Consider the following 20,285-nt stretch of genomic DNA (forward strand, 5'->3'; position numbering starts at 1 on the left):
CTACCTAAGAAAGTGCAACAAGGCTCAGTGCATGTCCTAGCCCCATTCTCCAGGAGGAAAGGTAGAGGGCAGGAGGAGGAGTTGATACTGAATACTCACTTTCTCTCAAGCCAGAAGGAAGCAAGGGCAAAGGGGCTCAGGATGAGGGAAGAGTTCATTTGTTATTTCACTAGAAATGGAAGGGACATGCCACACACCCCCTCCTTTTCAGAGAAACTTTAACCAGCACCCTGTCCTCCGTCCATCCTGTGTATTGGTGTCACACATACATCACAGCTGGGAGGGGTTATGAGGCTGCCCCAATCATTAACTGTTGGAGAGGATCTGACAAAAGGGGAAAAGGAGGGAGCCACACGAGGCAGCAGTTTCAAGCCATGGAATGAAGGAACGGCAGAGAGGAGCAGCACCAGAGGCCAGGAGAGAGTGGAAAGGGCCACAGCTTCTTTGTTTTTAAAAAATTCTATAATTTGGAAGAAGGTGGTAATTAATTTCCAAAATACACTTCCGAGTCCCACCTTCCACAGCTCCTTTACTCACAGCCCTTTGGTTTTCAGACAAAGTCTAAGAGCCCTCATAAAGCCATAAGTATCGATTACCCCTTGGTGCACCTGAAAGCAATGTTCAGTCCCTTACAAAGGCTATGTTCCATAGACTCTGTCCCTATACACTTGTCTTACGGCTCAGTGGTAAGGTGGCTGTAGAGACACACATTACAGGGTAAGTGGCAACAGGAAACACAGGAAGCCCAGGCACATGGGTGCAGGGAGGGGTAGGGAACACCACTTCCACTTTCCTTTGTCTTTTCCTTTAAAAATTAAAAAAAAAAAAAAAAAAAAAAAAAGGCGGTGTGATTGGCTGAAGGGCAGAGAACAAACCCTGGAATAGTATGTAAGCTCCGGAGGTGGTGGAGCGAACAATCCCCAGAGGTGAGAAGGGGGAAAGGTCAGGGCAATGCTTGCAGCATCAAGTTCCTCAGGAGTTTCTGTCGGCCCAGCTCATAGTCCTCCTCATCCACGTTCACCAGAAGCTTGATGGCTTCGTGGCCCACAGCTTGCTTGAGAGAGTCTGTGATGAAGACACCTTTCAGTGCTTCTAATAACGAGCCATTGATGTAGTCGCGCCAGAATGCGTCGAGGTAGGTGAGCTCAGAGAACTTGATGTCACAGATGATGGAGCCCAGGTCCCGGGACTTGAGGATAGTGTTGGCCTGGTTAAAGCGCTCAAACTGGCGCTCAAGTGGGTCCTGCTTATTGGAGAAGACGTTGCCTTGCAGAGCAGTCTCATGCTGGCAGTATTCCGCCCGGACTCGAAGCCTGATGTCTGGGAGAATTTAAGGAGAATGGTTTATAGGAAGGACTGGGTTTACATCCAAAGATAGAAAAGCAAGCAAGACCAGCAGAGTAGAAACCCTCCCCAAAGGCAGTTCTCCGCTGTCTCTGAAGTCCTGCCTCAGTGCTGGAGCTTCCCTACAGTGAATATGCTCAGGTCACTCACAAACAGCACCTTGTTTGTAACAGCTGTTTTATTAAAAAGGTGCAGAAATGTATTTTAATTGTCTTGACTTTGTTCATCCTGTAATAAAGAAGTCATATTGGCATTCCTTTGACTTAACTAAAAAGAATTGTAACATAACACTGCCAAAGGATAATCTCATAAAAAACACACCCGACCTGACAAAAGCAACCAAAGCCTGCCTTGCACTGTACAACACACTGCCCATTATCCCAGGAGTTCTTTGTATTTTTCCTCTAGAATCCTTGAATTTCCTTACCACATGTCTGCTTTTCCTTGGGATCTGGTGTCACCGACTTCCGGCGTTTTCGCTGGTTCCCAAGTGTGGCTCTCCCTCGGGCTGGTCGCTTACTACACATCTGAGAACCTGAAGTGGGGCAGCACACCACAGGATAGTGAGGAGGCACTGGCAGGAAAGGAAACGGAAAACACAGGTTTTAAGAGCAGAACTTCAAATACTTCACTTGGAATATGCACAGGAATCATTTATACTTAATAATAAAAGCAGTACTGATGAATCTGATGGCTGAGCTGATCAATGTCTGCCTAGTATTAATGAAGATCTGGGCTCAACCCCAGCATGGGGGTGGGTACTAAGTGTGGTGGAAGAAATTTGTTATCCTAGCACTCGAGTGAAAGAAGAAAGCTGGGCAGCAATGCACACCTATGATCACAGCGTTTGGGAGGCAAAGGCAGGCAGATCTCTGAGTCTGAGACCAGTCTGGTCTATAGAGTGAGTTTTAGAACTCTGTCTCAAAAAACAGCAACAAGAAAAAAAGTGAAGGAAGATGAAGTCAAAGGCCAGCCTGGACTACACAGAGTTCTACATTACCTGGGCTAAATAGAAATCTTAAGAAAAAAAAAAAAAAGTTGGGAGAAGGTCAGAGAGTGGTGTTGCACCCTTTAATCCCAGCACTTGGAAGGCAGAGGCATGTGGACCTCTGTTGAGTTCCAGGCCAGCCTGGTCTACAGAGTGAGTTCTAGGACAGCCAGGACTGTTACACAGAGAAACCCTGTCTCAAATTAAATAAATAAGTAAATAAATAAGTAAGTAAATAAATGAACAAACAAACAAATAGAAGTTGGGAGAGATGGCTCAGTGGTTAAGAGCCCTTGTAGCTTTTGGAGAGGACCCAGGCTCAGTTTCCAACACCTATAGTGGCTTATAATTATCTGTAACTCCAGTTTGAGGGGATCTGACACCCTTCTTCACCTCCACAGGATCCAGGCAGATGCTCATATACATAAAAATAAATTTAAAAAACACAAAACTGCCCTAGAGGCTGGAGAGAAGGCTAACAGGCATGCAGACAAAGTAGTCATTTGCATAAAATTGATTTTTTTTTCCAAAAAATGACTTAAAGAAAGATCTGAGTGAGAGCAAACACTGGACTAGACAAAGCGCATCTCATCTGATTTGTGTGCACATGTTCATAGGATGCAGTCACACGGGCATGCCTGATTCGAAGGCCAAAGGTCCACAGTGGGCATCTTCCTCAGTTCTCTGCCTACTACTTTCTAGACAGGGCCTTTCACTGCACCTCGAGTCCACGAATGTGCTGGTTGACGGGGAGCTCCAGAGATTTGCCTCTCTCTGCCTCTACAACAACTGAGGTTACAGCCACTCTTTTGATTGCCCAGCTTTTATATGCAGGTGCTGGGATGCTGAACTTGAATCTTCATGCTTAGGCAACAAGCACGTTACAGACTGAGCATCTCCCCAGTCTCTGACTTTTTTAATGGGGTAGATGAAGAGGACAACATCCTTTCATTATGTTGGCCCAGCCAGGCATGTGATGGAGTCAATATTCTTGCTTATGAAAAATACAAGTAAAATCTCACCTGTTTTAGAGGGCTGGGGAGGCCTCGGTTCTGGATCACTGAGGGCTCTGGGGGTCACATAGCGAACTGATGTTTCCTCCAGATACTTGTCTACAAGGTCAGGGCACACTGTAGGAGGAGAACAAGGCACTGAGAAAAAAATACACATCTGCCTCCTCCCAAGGGTCTCAGTTTATTTTCTGGGTACTTCCTAGGTCAAGACCACCTCCCTTTTAGACTCCTATGCTCCGAACTCCCACGAGCCTTCCCGCACTCAAGTGCTCCCAGGCCCCATAAGCCTCACCAGCCCGTCTCTTCTTGAGAGTAACGTAGGGCAGCAAGTCATGGCGAGTGATGATGCGCAGCAGCTGCAGCACCTGGCGAAAGTTACTCTCATCACAGCGGCCCTGGCGCTCCAGTGCCAGTAAGAAGTCACGGCCATTTCGAATGAGTCCACGCTCATGGTCGTCAATAACATCAACAAAGAGAAAAGAAAGCACACGAACATCCCTGTGCGTCAGGTGGGTGCCCACGATGTCAAACATACGGTGGAGGCTGTAGAGCCCATGTTCCTGCTCACCATGCTCTTCAGGCCACACCTGGCTTGCCCGCCGCTTCAGGCCCGCCATGGTAGAGGCTCAGGGACAGAGTGCCTTCCAGAACCCCTGCTCAGTAGCTGCAATCTCCAGTGTCCTGTAAGACAGGCCAAGAACCCATGAGCCACACAATGGTAGCAACTAATTTTATTTATCTATATTGTCTCAACATGCTACTAACAGTATACTGCTTAGTACATTTATTAAATATCACAAAGTATTTACTAAAAATAAGTAAACAAATAGACCCATTCTGGGTGTGGTGGTTCATGCCTTTCATCTCAGCATCCAGGAGGCAAACACAAGTAGATCACAGAGTTCTTGGACAGTCAAGGCTACATAGAGACCCAGACTCAAAAAACAAACAAATAAAAGCCATCCTAAGGCTCTTCATACTGAACAGATGACACCCTAAGTCCAGATCCTACGGAGGGATACAGTCACTTCCTTGAGTGAGAATTTTTGTGCGATTTTAGTATGGTATAGTTCAGAAGTTTCTATTGTAGCTAAGCATGAGTGTACACACCTGTACTTACAAAATACTCAAGAGCCAAAGAAAGGCAGGAGGACTGTCCTAAGTTTGAAGCCATTCTGGTCTGCACAGCAAGTTGCAGTCCAGTCAGGGGTACATAGGTAGACCACTTCTCAGACAAAACAAGCCAGTGTGATAAAGCATGCCTGTAATCCTAGCACTCAAACCGGAAGTTCAAAGCCATCCTCAACCACAGAGCAAGATCTAGGCCAGTATGGACCACAAGAAACTATCTCAAATTTTGTTTGTTTATTTCATGCTATCCAGATTGTTCAACACCACAACACCTCTTGCCTTCAGAACACTGCTTTTGGTCCCTTGAAAACAATGGTCATGGAGCCACATGCCTATAACCAGCAGTGATGAGGGAGAGACACTAGGCTCTGATTCCAGACCGACCTGGTCTATTTATTGAAACCCCATCTTATACAAACAAACAAAAAAATACAGTAAGAATAACATCTGGGCGTGTACCCCTTTGACCCTAGAACTCAGAAGGATCTCTGTGAGTTTGAGACCAATCTAATGGTCTACAGAGAGAGCCCCAGGCCACTATGTAAACCTGGCTGTCCTAAAACCATGTACACTAGGCTGGCCTCAAACTCAGAGATCTGTCTGCTTCTGTCTCCTGAGTGCTGGGATAAGGCAGGCAATACTATGCCTGGCCTCATCCATTCACTCATTTAATCTATTTTTCTCTCTTTCAAGACTGGGTTTCTCTGTGTAGCCCTGGCTGTTCTGAAACTCACTCTGTAGACTAGGCCAGCCTCGAACTCACAGAGATCCACCTGTGTGCACCACCACCATCTGCCCCATTTCTTAAATATAGGCAAAACCGAAAAGTAGAGAATACAATCTTTGATATAGACACTGAATCAGACACTAGCTAGAGCTAGTTTAAATTCTGACAGTGTCGTTACAAACTCTAGTTGTGTGACTTTGAGCATGTCCCTTAACTTCAAAGTCTCAGTGGCCAACGTGAATATAGTGGCACACTCCATAATCCCAGCACACTGAGAGCCTCACACAACAGGATTGGGAGTATGAATCCACTCTGGGCCACTGGTTTCAAAAACAGAATACAAAAACAAACAAAAACTAACCCTTCCTCACAGATGGCATGTAACAAACCCTTGCAAAGGAGCAATCACAGTCCTGTATTTCATTCACAAACTTACCCTAGGTAATATCATCAACCAATCATCTAGTCTTAACAGTTTTTACCTCCACTTTATAGTTATTCATACTTACTGTCTTGAGATAGTTCTACTGAGTATTGTTCTATCCTGATCAAGACCACCAACCACAGCCAGTACAATGCAAAATATTTCTTTTTTGGTCTCTGCCTCCCCAGTGCTGGGATTAAAGGCGTATGCTACCACCAACCGGCTGCAAAATATTTCTTAAGTGTGCTCTCCCTTTCACTGCTACTGCCATTGCCATGGTTCAGATTCCGATCATCGTGTGAACTATACTACTGCAGCTGGCTCTATTTTAATTTGTATTCCATTTATTAATTTTTGTGAGCATGTGTATGTGTATGTGGGCATACGGCCACAGTGCACATGTGGAGGAGAGGACAACATTCAGGGGCCAGTTAGTTCTCTCTTTCCACCAAGTGGGTCCCAGAGATGGAAGACAGATTGTCAGGCTTGGTAGCGCATGCCTTAACCTGCCGAGCCATCTCACCAGCTTCTACAACTGACTCTTTCAAGGAGTCTCTGTTCTCTAAATCAAAGTCTCAACATGTAGCCCAGACTAGCCTTGAACTTGCTAAGTAACCTAGGTAAGCAATGGACTTTCTTTTTTGTTTGTTTTTCAAGACAGGGTTTCTCTGTAGCTTTGAAGCCTGTCCTGGAACTAGCTCTTGTAGACCAAGCTGTCCTCGAACTCACAGAGATCCACCAGCCTCTGCCTCACAAGTGCTGGAATTATAGATGTGTGCCACCATCACCCGGCTGGCAATGGACTTTCAATCATCCTTCCTGAGCCTTCTGAATGCTGGATTACAGGCAGATTCTAACACCATCAATATTTGCGGAGGAAGTGCTGGTTTTTTGAGACAAAGTCTCTCTATGTATCCCTGGCGATCCTGGAACTCTATGTAGACCAGACTGACCTTCAACTTGAAGATTTATCTGCCTCTACCTTCTGAGTACTAGGATTAAAGAAAGGTATGTGCCAGCACATCTAACCTGCCACCATTAATTTTTTTTGGTGGGGGCGGGGAGGGGGTTCAAGACAGGGTTTCTCTGTGTAACAGCCCTAGCTGTTCTGGAACTTGATTTGTAAACCAGGTTGTCCTCAAACTCACAGAGATCCTCCAGCCTCTGCCTCCTGAGTGCTGAGGTTAAAGGCGAGCGCCACCACCACCCAGCTCATCTCTATAGTCCTAACCCTAATAGCAGACATCTGTCAGAGCAGCCTGTTCCTGGGACTTGAAATGAATTTCTAAGAGGTCAACAACACGAGCAATACCAACTGAACAACCAAACTCAACCCTATCAAAGTCCAAGACTGAGAGAGGACCCCACCAAAAAGACATGCAAACCAGGCATGGCAGTACGTATGCACGCCTATAATCCCAGAATTAGGGGGGCTGAGGTGGATAACAAATTCAAGGCCAGGTTGAGTTATACAGTGGGACCTGACTTGGAATGGGGAGGGTGGGAGTGTGCACATGAGTACATTCCGTATTTCAGTAACCAAGTACATAAATCTAGCTAGTTGTCTCCATACCATAAAAAACCACCCACACCAAACCACCCTATTCAACAAGATGATGTTCTGACCATTTCACACACAAGGATACTGGCTATGCTACAAGACAGAAACTGAGAAGCTTTGGCTATCACTCAGTGGTAGAGTGATGCTCAGCCCTCATGAGGCCTTGGAGTCCATTTCTAGCACCAAAAAGAAAAGAAGAACAGAGTGCTAAGCTACTTCAGAAGGAACATCATAAGAGCTGATAGAACCTTTCTCCCTCAGTGACCCAACAAGGAAAGAGCAGAGAGACTCCTTCCCTTTAAAAGAAAAAAAAATAAGCCAGTTGATGCACGCCTTTAATCCCAGCACTCCAGAGGCAGGCAGGCCAGCCTGGTCTACAAGGCAAGTTCCAGGACAGTCAGGCTACAAACAGAAACCCTGTCTCAAAAAAACAAAACAAAACAAACAAACAAACAAATTTTAAAAAGAAAAAGGAGAAATCCAAGAAAAAAAAAGGAAATATAAGCCACATATAGTTTTGATAGCCCAGGTATCCCACCCATAGTATGGGAAACAGCTGAGGAAACCATCATTCAACTACACACTGGCTTTCCCCATCTCTCCCGTTTCACCTGTTGTCACCAAGTACAAATGGGGCTGCTGAGGAAAAATAGCTTCTTACTCAAGTAGGCAGCAGGAGAAAACTGAGCTTCCTTGGAGTCCCTGCAACTTTTCCATGGTCCCTATCCCACCTGTTCTCTTGGCCAGCTGCTGATTATAATAAGCATCCCAAAGAAAACAGATGGGCAGGTTTCACGTCCAACCAATCAGAAGAGCAGGTTGTTCTTTGGTTCTCTAATTCAAAGTGTCCTGAAACCCTAAGCAATTAAGAAAAACCACCCCCACAACACTCTGTCCCTGGAAAATGAGGCAAAATAAAGGAAAACACTATAGTCCTAATTCCACAATCAATGTAATTCTACAATAGGTCTCGATCCTCTGGGATCAACACCCTTCACTTGGGAGGGAGGGGGAAAGGATCACCTTTAAGTTCTAGATCATCTATGGTACTAGGATTCATCAGGGCAATTTGTCCAACCAGGGGACATTTGGCAATGAGACAAAACTGGAGACAGTTTTGATTGTCAAGCTTTGTGAAGAGCCTACTACCAGCATCCAGTAATGCTAGGGCACTGCTACATCCTATAGCGCAGGAGACAAGCACTATTAACAAAAGTTTATCTGCACGACATCAGGCAGTGGTGGTGCACACCTTTAATCCCAGCACTCAGGAGGCAGAGGCAGGTGGATCTGTGAGTTCGAGGCCAGCCTGGTCTACAGAGTGAGTTCCAGGACAGGCTCCAAAACTATACAGAGAAACCTTGTCTTGAAAAACCAAAATAATAATAATCTGGATAAAAATGTCTATAGTACTAAGTTTGAGAAATTCTATTTTACATGAAAGATGGTTTTAAAAGGATGCATGTCACTTTCCTTATTAGATCCGGAGAAGAAGCTATTAGGTCTCTTCAACCCAAAACAATTCTATCATATTCTACAAGAAAAGTAAGGCCAGTCAGACACAGCTCATTTAACTCATAAATCCATCTATCACAAAGGAGTTTCATTTCACCCCAGCAATGCCTCCTCTGTCGCCTGCTGTTGCCATTCAGGTGAACAGCAGGTGGTAGAGACATACTCCCTTCTGGTCCATCCCAGGAGGTCTACTTTGACCTAGTTATATCTGAAATTGTGTGGGACTAAGAAAATGCCATCTTCTTCAAGACCAACACAAATGATCCAGACTCTTCCTTGTTGGGCCACTGATCAGACTAACACTATTCAATGAAGCAAAACACAGAAACAAGCATTTCCCAAGGCATGTCTTCCAGCATAATATCAAGACGCTGGCATGCAGGCAGCTCTCCCCACTTAATTATCATCTAGGATTGTGAGTTAACTCAGCAACCCAGCCAAGGTGTCTAAGAATCTAACTTCAGGATGAAAAGAATGTTACCAACTTCCTCTTAATCCAAATTATATTCAGCTTTCAGTGGCAAGAGAACTCAGCCTAGACACAGAGCCCCTAGATGGAAGATAGCACCGTGGCCAGAACACACTCCTCCAAACAGATTTCTTAGAAAGAACGTTTGTGTTGGTATCTAAGATACAGTAACTACTGAGAAACAGAAAGCAGCAGGCAGCCAAGCACAGTGGCACACCTTTAATCACAGCACCTGGGAGGCAGAGGCAGGTGGATCTCTGAGTTCAAAGCTGCCTGATCTACAATAGTGAGACTCTATAAAAAAACAAACAGATACACAACCATAAACAAGTATACTGATCCACTGAATGATCTTGCTATATTTCGGATATTAACATGCAAATTTTTTTGGACTAGAGATAAAACCTAGGGGCCTTGGGCATGAGTAGGTAAGCGCTCTCCCACTGAGCTACATACATCCTAGCACAGAATAATCCTAGATTCTGATGAACTGCCGAATTTCCTGGAGTCCTGGTTTGTTTTCCTTTAGGGAGGACTGAAATAACCAAGAACCTCTAAGAGGCTGTATGTGCCTAGACAGTTTCTTCCTGACAGATTATTCTCTATTGGGTTTCCATGCCCAAGCAGTCTAGACTCTCCCATCCAGAAATGATAACTCTAACTTTTTAAAGTGCTTTGATTATCAGAAACAATATGTGAAGAATATCTTGGGATGAAAATGTAGCTTATTTCTAACAGGAATAACAGCTATATTTTCACAAAAGAAAAATATTTGACTCTTTTGGAAGCCTTTACAAGACTAAGTCATGTGGAAGAACTTTTTAAAAAAGTGACAATAGCCAGGTGTTGTGGCACACCCTTTGATCCCCACACTTGGGAGGCAGAGGCAGATGGATCTCTGTGAGATTGAGGCCAGCCTAGTCTACATAGCAAATTATGGGCCAGCCAGAACTACATAGTGAGAACCTGTCTAAAAAAAAAAAGAATGACTTGCCAGGCGGTGGTAGCGCATGCCTTTAATCCCAGCACTTGGGAGGCGGAGGCAAAGGCAGGCGGATCTCTGTGAGTTCGAGGCCAGCCTGTTCTACAATGAGTTGTTACACAAAGAAACTCTGTCTTGGAGGGGGTGGGGTGAGGACAGTGGCTTGAACCTTGAAGCAACTACTACATGAAAACTCTTCGAGGCAGTTAAGAGTACATGAAGCGCTTTCCTGCTGGTGGGACTAGGAAAACATAACCAATTATATCTGGAAGGCAGAATTACACAGTATGTTTAAAAAAAAAATCCCAAGAACTCTAACAGCTGGGAGAGACAGCAAACTAGAAGAAAAGCCTTCCTGCTGATGTGTCTCAGCCACCCTCCAAGAGAAATATTTCGCAGCTAGTGTACAAGAGCACAGCTTTCCATATGCTAAACACGCTTCACTCAGAGCTGACCAAAAGGTTAGACAATAGCAAACCAAAGCTAGGACCTTGTCCCAAGACACCCAAGATCCATTTTTCTCTCCTCCTGCCTAACTCCAGTTCCCTGAGGAGTGACTGTGACAAACCTTAACGACCTCAGAAGAGTGAGTGAACCTCAGATTCCCTAGCATCTATCTACCTCACCCCAACGCTTGCCATACCCTTCCCAGTCCCTTCAACTGTTGGAAAACAACAAAAAGTTCCAGACTTACCTTTGCAAGAAATTTAATTTCCCAGGTCTCTTCCTAGCACAAGTTTCAAAGCCAGCAGAAAAACAAAAACAAAAACAAGTAAGGAGGGAAAGAGCAAAATTTCAAGCTTTATTTTGAAACTTCAAAGGTCCACAGTTAGTCAAAAAGTCATTGGAGCCTAAAGTCACCTCACTGAACAAACTACTCCAAGCTAAAGAAGAGAACCCAAAGTCCCCTCTCTGATTGTCAATTCACAATGTAGTATCAACCCCAAGAATTTCCAGGCTCAATGGCTCATAGCAAGATGAGCCCCAACTCAACCACCTCTGGTAAAAAAAAACATTCGGCTGACACCATCTCCCTTTTCTCCTCAGATCCTTAGTCCATCTATTTTCTTACAACGTGGGCGCTCAGGGGGAACTGGAAGGGGAAAAGTTGCAGCCCAAGAAAGCACTTCCTTCGCTGGACTTCACTCAGCAGGCCAGAATCAATTTCGAACTTCACCTTTTCCTTTAGCACACAATGAGAACAAAATAGCCACTAAAGCAGCATCCAGTCACGCCTACGCTTCAGTAAGAACCAGGCCTCGAAATATGCATATGGACCCCCCTTCCCTCCAAGAGCCAAAGGAGGGTCGCAAAGGAAGGCATATTTAATTAGCCTGATTACCTAAATGCCAGCCTGCCTCTTCCATAGCCTCCTCAGGCTCCCAGCGCCTCCAACTTGGTATATAAGGTTCCAATCACGATCCCCTCCCCATTCTTGTACAGCTAATTGCAAAAAAACTAGACGAGCGCTTTACTCATCTCCCTATTTGTAACCAGGAAAAACAAGGAAGCAGTAAGCAAGAGTCTGTTTTGGAAAGCAAATCCGGTTGAACCCTCATTCAACCCCAATTCTCCAAACCCACATGACCATTCCTTTCTGCCCTTCCCACCCTATTAAAAGCTAAGCGCCTGGCAATTAAAATTGGCTGCAACTGATACTGCTTAACTCTGCTGTCTTTCCACAGGGGAGAGGGAAACCCCCAAACCTCTCTTATCCGTGCAGCTCCACTGCCCTATCTTCCCCTTCCTTCCAAACTTTCCTCCGGGTGTCTCACTTTCTACACCGCCTCGGCACATCTCCACTCTCCCCATTCCCCAAACCCTCCTTCTCTCCTTTTCCACCCGAATTCTCCCCAAGGCCCTTCCGCTTCCACTTCCAATTTTAACACTTTGAAAGCCTCCCTTCACGAAACGTCTCAAGTCCAATTCTTCCCCCCTTCTCCCACGTCCTCACAACAGCGCTCCCAGGAGTCCGGTCCCTCCTGCCACCGCATGCCACAAGCCCCTGCCCCTTCGCACCCTCAGCCTCTCCCTCCTGCTCCTACCCTTCTCGAGGCGCTGGATCCCAGCCCCGCTCCCCACCTCGGCCTCTTTAATACCCCTGGCCTGGCCCGGCCTGGGCCCTTGTTTACGCCCCTCCCCATGCTCGCACTCGTGCGCCCCGACCCCTGCCCTCTCCCACAGTTGCCACCTCCCCTGCACGCCCCCCTCGGCCGCTCCCCTCCCCCACCTGGCAGCGTCCCGTCACCTCCCTCCCCGGAGGTTCTCCGGCTGGACGTCGCCACCGCCTCCCCCTTCACTTTCCTTCCCCCAAGCCCTCGGCGGCCCCGCCCGGCCCCGCCCCGTCCCACTCGACTCCCCCTCCCCACTCCGGCCGCCCCGCCGCCTCACTCTCGGCTCAGGTTCGGCGCCGCCATGTTGGATCCATCCGCGCGGCTCTCCCGGGCCTGTCTCCCGGCGCCGCATCCGGGCTCCAGCCGCCGCGGCCTCCGCCTCCGCCTCCGCCGCCGCCGCCGCCGCGGGCGTGGGGAAGGGGAGGGACGGGCGGGGGTGGCTGCATCCTGCACAGCGCCTCCCGGAACCTGGCCGGTTAGTGTCGGCTTCGAGACCATAACGAGGCATGAGCGGAGGAGCCATACTAGGTGAGGGCAGCCTGGCAGCGGCATTAAGCGGGGAATGGCTAGCTTCACGTTGGGAAGAGAGAATGGAGACGGGCAGCCATCTTGCTTTGGGGCAAGCTGGCAACGCAGGGTTTTCTTAGCGGCAGTTTCGGGGCGGTTCTAAGAAGCGGAGACAGTAACGCGCTTGGCTGTGGAAGACTTGGTGGCGCCAGAGCTGGCTGGTATCGTACTCCGAGGCCCATTGGGAGAGTTGGGCTGGCAGCCATGACACGTAAGGGCGGAATAGCACGGGAGCTGTACTGCCTGGTGAACTTGGGTGAAAGTTCAAGATCTGGCTTTAACCTTTGCTTTGAACTTCCTGTCACCCGGACGTTCTGAAACCCGGACCTTGCAGCGCTTCTCAGAGTCGCTCTCGGAATTCATCCCTTCAGTGTTTTCTTTTTGCTCTCTCACTTCCTGTCGAACGTCTCTCCTGAGCTGACTCGAGAAGGACTGTCGGGAATTGAATAGGGGGGTGCGGTGGGGTGGGGCTCACGTTTGTTCTGGAGCTGCCAACAGCCTAACGTGGCTAAAGGAAAAGGTAATGCGTAAGGTCTATGAGATAGGGAGGGATCTGGTGTCGCGGCCTTGTAGATTTACTTTATCCTAAGGGCAATGAAAAGGCTTTGAAGGGTCTAAGCAGAGGTGTGAGCAATTATGTTTGTATTGTAGAAAGATCACTGCCTGCCAACCTGGGCATGTTAGTGCCCGTCTGGAGCCCGAGGCAGGAGGATTGTTTGAACTCTGAAGGTGGAGACCAGTTTGGGCTTCATCTAAGCGAGGAAGACCACTATAACGTTAGTTCAGTGATAGAATGTGTTCTTAGCACAGTTAAGCCTGGTATTCAGTCCTCAGGGAGCGGGGCTGGGTAGAGAGAGATTACTGGTTGCCTTGTAAAGAATGTTTGGAAAGTAGAAGAGAGAACAATTAGGAAGATAAGGAAGAGATGGTGGTGGTGTGTAGGTAGGAAGGCATGCGTTGGATAAGGTGGTATGAATGTTCTGACTTGAAGAACTGGGTTATATTATTTTAACTCTAAGGGAGATCGTGTGAGTTGGAAACCAAGAAACTTTATGAAGTGCGCTTCTGTGCATATGGATAGTTCTTGGCGCCGTAAAAGAGGATAATGGCCTAGAGAGGAAGAAATATGTATTTGAGGGATTAGACGAGGGGAGGAAGCTGAGAAGAGGACAGTAAGAAGGAGCAAACAGGAAGAAAGAAAGGAGAAAGTCATCAAGGAAATTTGTTTAAAGTGTTACATGTAACAGGTCAGGTAAGATATGGATTAAAATGTGTCCTTTGGATTATGGAAGAAGAAAGGACACTAGGTACATTTGAAGAAAGCTGTTGTAAGAACCGGATTGAAATGGAAAGATATTATGTACAAAACATTTTTGTGGCCAGGGATGGCAACTCAGACTTATGATCCCAGCACTCAAAAAGCTGAAGGATATGATTTGAGCGAAAGCTGGACCTATGTAACAGACCAGACATATGTTACAGGATATTGGATCACACTGTGAAACCCAAGATAGAATTATGTTGCTTTTCCATATCACATTATATTATATTTCCAATATTGCATTATGTTGTTTTTCTCCTTACTTCATCAAACAATTTTTCAAAGGTATCTACATCTGAATCAGTCAGTAAGATATCCATAGATTTTAGATTGAGGAAACTATTTACGAATCCTTCCTTCCTGACTGCCTGCCTGCCTTCTTTCTTTTCAAGATTTATTTGTTTTATACAGTGTTCTGTTGGAATGTATACTCACCCGAAGAGGTCACCAGATCTCATTCTAGGTGGTTGTGAGCCACCATGTGCTTGCTAGGAATTGAACTCAAGACCTGGAAGAGCAGCAAGTGCTCTTAACCTCTGAGACATTGCTCCAGCACCTATGAATTATTTCTAATAGCTATTGTTCAAAATATTTACACAAGATGGAGCTGTTTAACATTCCTTTTGGAAAAATTTTCTAGTGGAACCTTTTAACAGGCTGGGAATTATTAAAAGTAGGCATTGTGAAGAGAAGTTTTTCTCTGTCCAGTTCTTGTAAAGGTATAGTTAAAAAGTAGCAAGCTTTCTTGGCAAACTATCTTTAGTCCTCCAGCCTGCAAATAATGACCCGGAGACTTATTACTAATTCTTAGCCTTAGCTTAGGTTTTTATCCAACTAACTCTTATAACTTAGCCCATAATTTTTAATCTGCCTTCTACCACATGGCTCAGTTACCTCTTTTTGATATGGCACATCCAACTTGCTCTGAGTCTGGTGGTGAAATTGCTCACCTAGATTCCTCCTCCCAGTTTCTCTCTCTCTACCTGGAAGTTATACCTATTCTCTCCTGCCTAGCTATTGGCCATTTAGCTCTTTCTTAAACCAATCAGAAAGTGCCTTAGGCAGAGACACAATACACTGCAGCACACTATAATAGACCATCCCTTAGGTAATAAAGAAGGCAAGGAAATTCCAGGCCGCAGAGACCTCATTGGCTGAATTGCCTTACTTATAGCTCTCAGCTCTGTTACCATTCTCCATTTTCCAGGTTTCTTTTTAATAACAAATATAGGAGAATTCCAAGGACTGATCAATTCTTCAATATGTTGAGCATTTAACTGCTGCTCTACCACCTGTTCTAGTGATGTAACAAATTCCATCACAACAAATTCATTGCTATGCTAGCTGTCAGTAGACTTTTCTTTCCTGCCTGCCAGTTCCCAACTAACCAATTCAGGGACTCAATAAATATTTATAAATGCTTGACTGATAGCTCAGGCTTATTATTAACTAGCTCTTACAACTTAGTCCAGTTTTTTTTTTAAATCTTAGTTCTACTACTTGACTCATGGCCTGTTATCTCATTTTGTACATGTCTTGCTTCCTCTATGTCTGGTTGGTTACTCAAAACTCCACCATTCTTCCCTACTTCCTTCTAGTCTGGCTTTCCCACCCAGTCTCTTCCTGCCCAGCTATAGGCCAGTGAGCTCTTTATTAGCCAATAAGAGTAATACATATTTACAATGTACAAAGATTGTTCCACAGCAGTTAGCCACATATAGTTTTAATTTCCCTACCTGTCCTTTTGGCCCTGTACATTCAGTCCACCTTGTACTTTGTTTTATCTGAGAAAAAGTTTCATTCCCTAGAGCTGAATATTTACCTCCTAAAGAGGCCAATCTGGGTGCCAAGATTTAGGTGAAATGTTGTGGAATATTTCTTTACAGTATGTGAGGATGTGTCACTGTGATTGGTTTAATAAAGAGCTGAATGTCCAATAGCTAGGCAGGAGAGTTAGGCATGGTTGTGGAGGGAGGAAGAGAAAGACTGTAGGTGCAGGAATTATGCTAAGGAGATGCCAGGAGACACAGAGAGGAAACAGTGCAAGATAGAAGAGAGGTAATGGCATGCGATATATGGTTAATTTTCTTAAAAGAGCTAGTTGAGACAAACCTAACCTAAAAACCAAGATTTCATAATTAATAAGTCTCCAGGTACTGCAATGATATTACTGTTATTTCTGCTCCTGTATCTATTAAACTTTCAATTTCAATGCCATTTATCTGTACCATTTGTACCAGTTTGCCAAAATACTTGTTTGATCTCTTCTGACCTTTTTGTTTTATGTACTGATACTGTTCTATCCTTCATCACATCCAGAGCTGTGTTGTTTTTAATAACAGGTAATAAGTCTTTTAATTGTTCTGTGGATGAGTTTCTCCAGTGCTGACAGGGAATAATTGAACCAAATTTGGTTTTGAAGCCTGCAGTCGGTCCCCTGAGGCATTTGCTGAAGACATAGGGATACTTTGCTTGTCCCTCATTGATCTGCATTCATTAGTCCAATGCTGGCTTTTGCCACATCTTCTGTATATTTCAGAAGCCTGGGATGTGTCAGTGTGCCATGTAGTCAAGCCACGTGTTAGAGAGCCAATGTTGCTTTTAACAAAATCTCAATTGTTTGATTTTTACCAATAAAGACTCAGGTGCCAGATGCTGGGGTGAAAGCCTACTATCTCAGGAGAAGCAGAGAAAGCACCAGCTGACCTTCTTCCACAGCCGATGTCCCAGAAGCCTCACCTTGTCCGTCTCAAACAGGAGTCCCCCAACTCATTGTCCCTCCCTTCTACTTCCTGTGCATCTCTCTACCCATCCTTCTGATTCCTTCTTGCTCCCTATGGTTTTTCTTAATAATCTTATGTTCTCTTCCTGCCACCTAGTTGTTTGCTACCCCTTTTGGTTGACTTTTTTTTAGTCCTGTTTACAAAATGCAAGCAGAAAGTTCTTGAATTAAATATGTGTGCTAGGGCTGAGCCACACCACAACTAGAAACAGGTTTTTCTAGTAAATAATGCAGTCTAGGGTTCATGTTATGATCAAATATCCCACAACAATATATAGCCCTGGCTGACCTTGAATTCACTGTTTAGTCCAGGCTGGCTTGTAGAAGGACAGCGGGCCGCTTCCCGCCACCCAGCTAGCTTTACCCAAAATAATTACACAGAAATTGTATTCTTTTAAACACTGCCTGGCCCATTAGTTTCAGCCTCTTATTTAATTCTCTCATCTTGCTTTAACCCATATTTAGTAATCTGTGTAGCACCATGAGGGGTGGCTTACCAGGAGAGATCTTAACCTGCGTCCTGCTCAGAGAGGAGAGGCATGGCGACTGCCTATAGCAACTGCCTGAAGCGTCTCCCTCACTGCCTTCTACCCAGCATTCTGTTCTGTTTACTCAGCCTACCTAATTTTCTGTCCTATTAAAGGGCCGAGGCAGTTTCTTTATTAACCAATGAAATTAACACATAGACACTCCTCCATCACTGGCTCATTGCCTGCCTTTAGCTGAGTTCTAGAAATGAAGGTCTATGATAGCCATGCCCAACTTAAAAGTAATTTTTTAAGTTAATAATTTTTTAAAAAATATTTATTTATTATGTATACAGTATTCTGTTCTGTGTGTATGTCTGCAGGCCAGAAGAGGGCACCAGACCTCTTTACAGATGGTTGTGAGCCACCATGTGGTTGCCGGGAATTGAACTCAGGACCTTTGGAAGAGCAGGCAATGCTCTTAACCACTGAGCCATCTCTCCAACCCCCAGTTAATAATTTTTTTTTTTTTTTTTTGTTTTTCGAGACAGGGTTTCTCTGTGGCTTTGGAGCCTGTCCTGGAACTAGCTCTTGTAGACCAGGCTGGTCTCGAACTCACAGAGATCTGCCTGCCTCTGCCTCCCGAGTACTGGGATTAAAGGCATGCGCCACCACCGCCCGGCATAATTTTTTATTTAAGGAATTTTACATGTGATTCCTTTGCTTTCTATCAGGATCACTCAAGTTTAGGATTCCTAGAAATAAACAAGGTGGTGGTGGCACACACCTTTAATCTCAGCACTCAGGAGGCACAGGCAGGCGGATCTCTGTGAATCCAACCATACTGGTCTGCATAGTGAGCCAGAGTTGTTACACAGAGAAATACTGCGGGGGCATGAGTGTTGGAATCTGAAAATAGCCCTTTCTCAAAGAAATATGCTTAATCCAGTTGTCCTGTCCTATCATTTTATCACTCCTCAAATTAAAGACATATACTCACGACAGTTTCAAAGTTCTGCACTGGAGAATCTCTAGCATTTTAATTTACTTTAGAAAGCATTTTAAGGTAGGTCTGTCTGCCTCTCAGTTGCTGACAACCCACACTTCTTACGAGTTAGTTCCTAGCTGGGCGGTGGTGATACACACCTTTAAAGAGTTCAGTTCATGACAGGTAGTGGTGGCCTACATCTTTAATCCCAGCACTTGGGAGGCAGAGGCAGGAGGATGGATCTCTGTGAGTTTAAGGCCAGCCTGGTTTACAGAGTTCCAGGACAGGCTCCCAAGCTACAGAGAAACCCTGTCTCAGTCCCCCGCCCCCCAAAGAAAAGTTCAGTTCGTATTCTTTCCTAATTTACTCAGAATACCAATCTGTAGGTAGGAAATGCCAGTCCTACACTGAAACAGAATTCCATTTATAGACATCTTCAGCTGAGACCTCATGTTCAATACAAGCTTCATCAGCACAGTCAACCCTTTAGGCTATCTTGTATCATTTTCCTTTTCGTATGTATCAAAATTTATACCAAACAATGAGTATTGAGTTGCAAAAGAGGTGTTATTTTTGCATCTGTCTTCCCTGCCTTTGTCCACCAGTGGAACAAAAACACAAGTGCTATAACCGTATTTGTTTTTAAACAGGATATATGTTAAAATTTGTATTCTAGCTTTATCACATTTATCTTAGAAATATTTCTCTTTCTTATATAAGTCATATTCCATAAAATTAGCTGGATGTGGTGGCAAACACCTTTATTCCCAGCCCTTGAGAGGCAGAGGCAGGCATTGAAGTCAGCCAACCTGGTCCAAATTGTGGCATCAAGGATAGCCAGGACTACATAATGGAGAGACCCTGTCTGAAACAAACAAACATAATATGCTGCTGGGGAATCTCAAAATAGTCCTCAGTGGTGGGTGATTCTTTGTCATTCTGAGAGGTTTTATGATCTTCCACAGAGTTAAAGTCCCTTTGACCTCTTGTTCTGTTTTGAATACAAAGAGGCTTTCTATAAGATTCCTTATCTACCTAACAATCCAGGGAGGTGGAAGACAAGTGCCTTCCATCTTACTGAGACTTCCCCCGTGAACTATGTGGAAGGAATATTGACATCTGTCTGCACACACAGCTTCTGACACTCATCATTGTCCTTTGCTTTGGCCCCATGGAGAATCACTTACAAACCCATTTTCTGTTGTGCCTTGGACACATTTTGTCGTAGGGTAGTATATGTTTAAGGAGGCTAAGTTTCCCCAATAATATTTCACTATCTTACATTCCTTATTAGCTCTCTTCCCTATTAAAAAAAAAGACAAAAACATACGTAAGTAATGTTGGACCATCACTACTGTGGTCACACACCCCCACTCACAAGTTGTGACTTTTTCTTCTTTGGAACATTAATAAAAATACATGTTTTTTTTCCTGCCTAGTCTGTTTATTATTAGATCATTCCTTCAACCCTTCAGAGGATGCAAGGAAAATTTTTTGTGTTCTTACAATGAAGATTTATTTGTAACAAGTCTTTCTCTGTTCCTCCAGCATCCAGATAATGACATGGGAAGCTCAGCTTAGATCTTAGACTTGTTACTTGCTCACTCTTATAACCTAAATTAACCCATGTATATTAATTTACATTCCGCAACAGGTCTTGTAGCTGTTAGCTCACTTTCTGCACATCTTGTTTGCTCTGCATCTCCTGGTGACACTGCCTTTCTTCTTCTCAGAGTCCTCTCTATCTCCCAAGGGTCTGCCTAACCTCTTCCTGTCTAGCTATTGGCCATTCAGCTCTTTATTAAATCAATCAGAAGGTGCTTTGACAATGACACATCTTTACAAATAATTCAACACTTTCCCATTTTTTGTCTAAATATAAAGGAAAGTAA

The 20,285-nt window shown here is 44.9% G+C and overlaps 1 protein-coding gene and 1 non-coding gene across 7 annotated transcripts; both read right to left on the bottom strand.

The window, feature by feature from the left end:
- Positions 1-419: 419 nt before the first annotated feature.
- Dedd (death effector domain containing) lies at positions 420-12,702 on the bottom strand. Of its 6 annotated transcripts, none has more exons than XM_038349709.1 (6): positions 12,546-12,688; positions 10,849-10,881; positions 3,638-4,026; positions 3,355-3,462; positions 1,772-1,879; positions 420-1,320 (listed from the first exon to the last, which is right to left on the bottom strand). In XM_038349709.1, exons 3-6 carry the CDS (start codon positions 3,960-3,962, stop codon positions 944-946), a joined length of 918 nt encoding a protein of 305 aa, XP_038205637.1. In that variant the 5' UTR covers positions 3,963-4,026; positions 10,849-10,881; positions 12,546-12,688; the 3' UTR covers positions 420-943. The 6 variants fall into 6 exon arrangements, with proteins under 6 accessions (XP_038205637.1, XP_038205631.1, XP_038205632.1 ...); XM_038349703.1 differs by having other exon boundaries at positions 1,772-1,918; positions 12,546-12,676; XM_038349704.1 differs by lacking the exon at positions 12,546-12,688 and adding an exon at positions 12,385-12,465 and having other exon boundaries at positions 1,772-1,918.
- Positions 12,703-18,895: 6,193 nt separating this feature from the next.
- Positions 18,896-19,019, bottom strand: LOC119799604. Its single transcript, XR_005282886.1, has one exon. It is a non-coding gene; the product is annotated as a small nucleolar RNA SNORA40 (small nucleolar RNA).
- Between the last annotated feature and the right edge of the window lie 1,266 nt (positions 19,020-20,285).

The sequence above is a fragment of the Arvicola amphibius genome, chromosome 12 (genome assembly GCF_903992535.2).
Source record: "Arvicola amphibius chromosome 12, mArvAmp1.2, whole genome shotgun sequence".
Taxonomy (NCBI): Eukaryota; Metazoa; Chordata; class Mammalia; order Rodentia; family Cricetidae; genus Arvicola; species Arvicola amphibius.

Excerpts from the sequence above, each read along its gene's own strand:
- Dedd (XM_038349706.1), bottom strand. The coding sequence starts at position 3,962 with ATGGCGGGCCTGAAGCGGCGGGCAAGCCAGGTGTGGCCTGAAGAGCAT. Across the intron at positions 3,463-3,637 it reads TCTCAAGAAGAGACGGGCTG|TGTGCCCTGACCTTGTAGAC; the intron begins GTGAGGCTTATG and ends CTCCTCCTACAG. Across the intron at positions 1,919-3,354 it reads TCCCCAGCCCTCTAAAACAG|TGCCTCCTCACTATCCTGTG; the intron begins GTGAGATTTTAC and ends CTTTCCTGCCAG.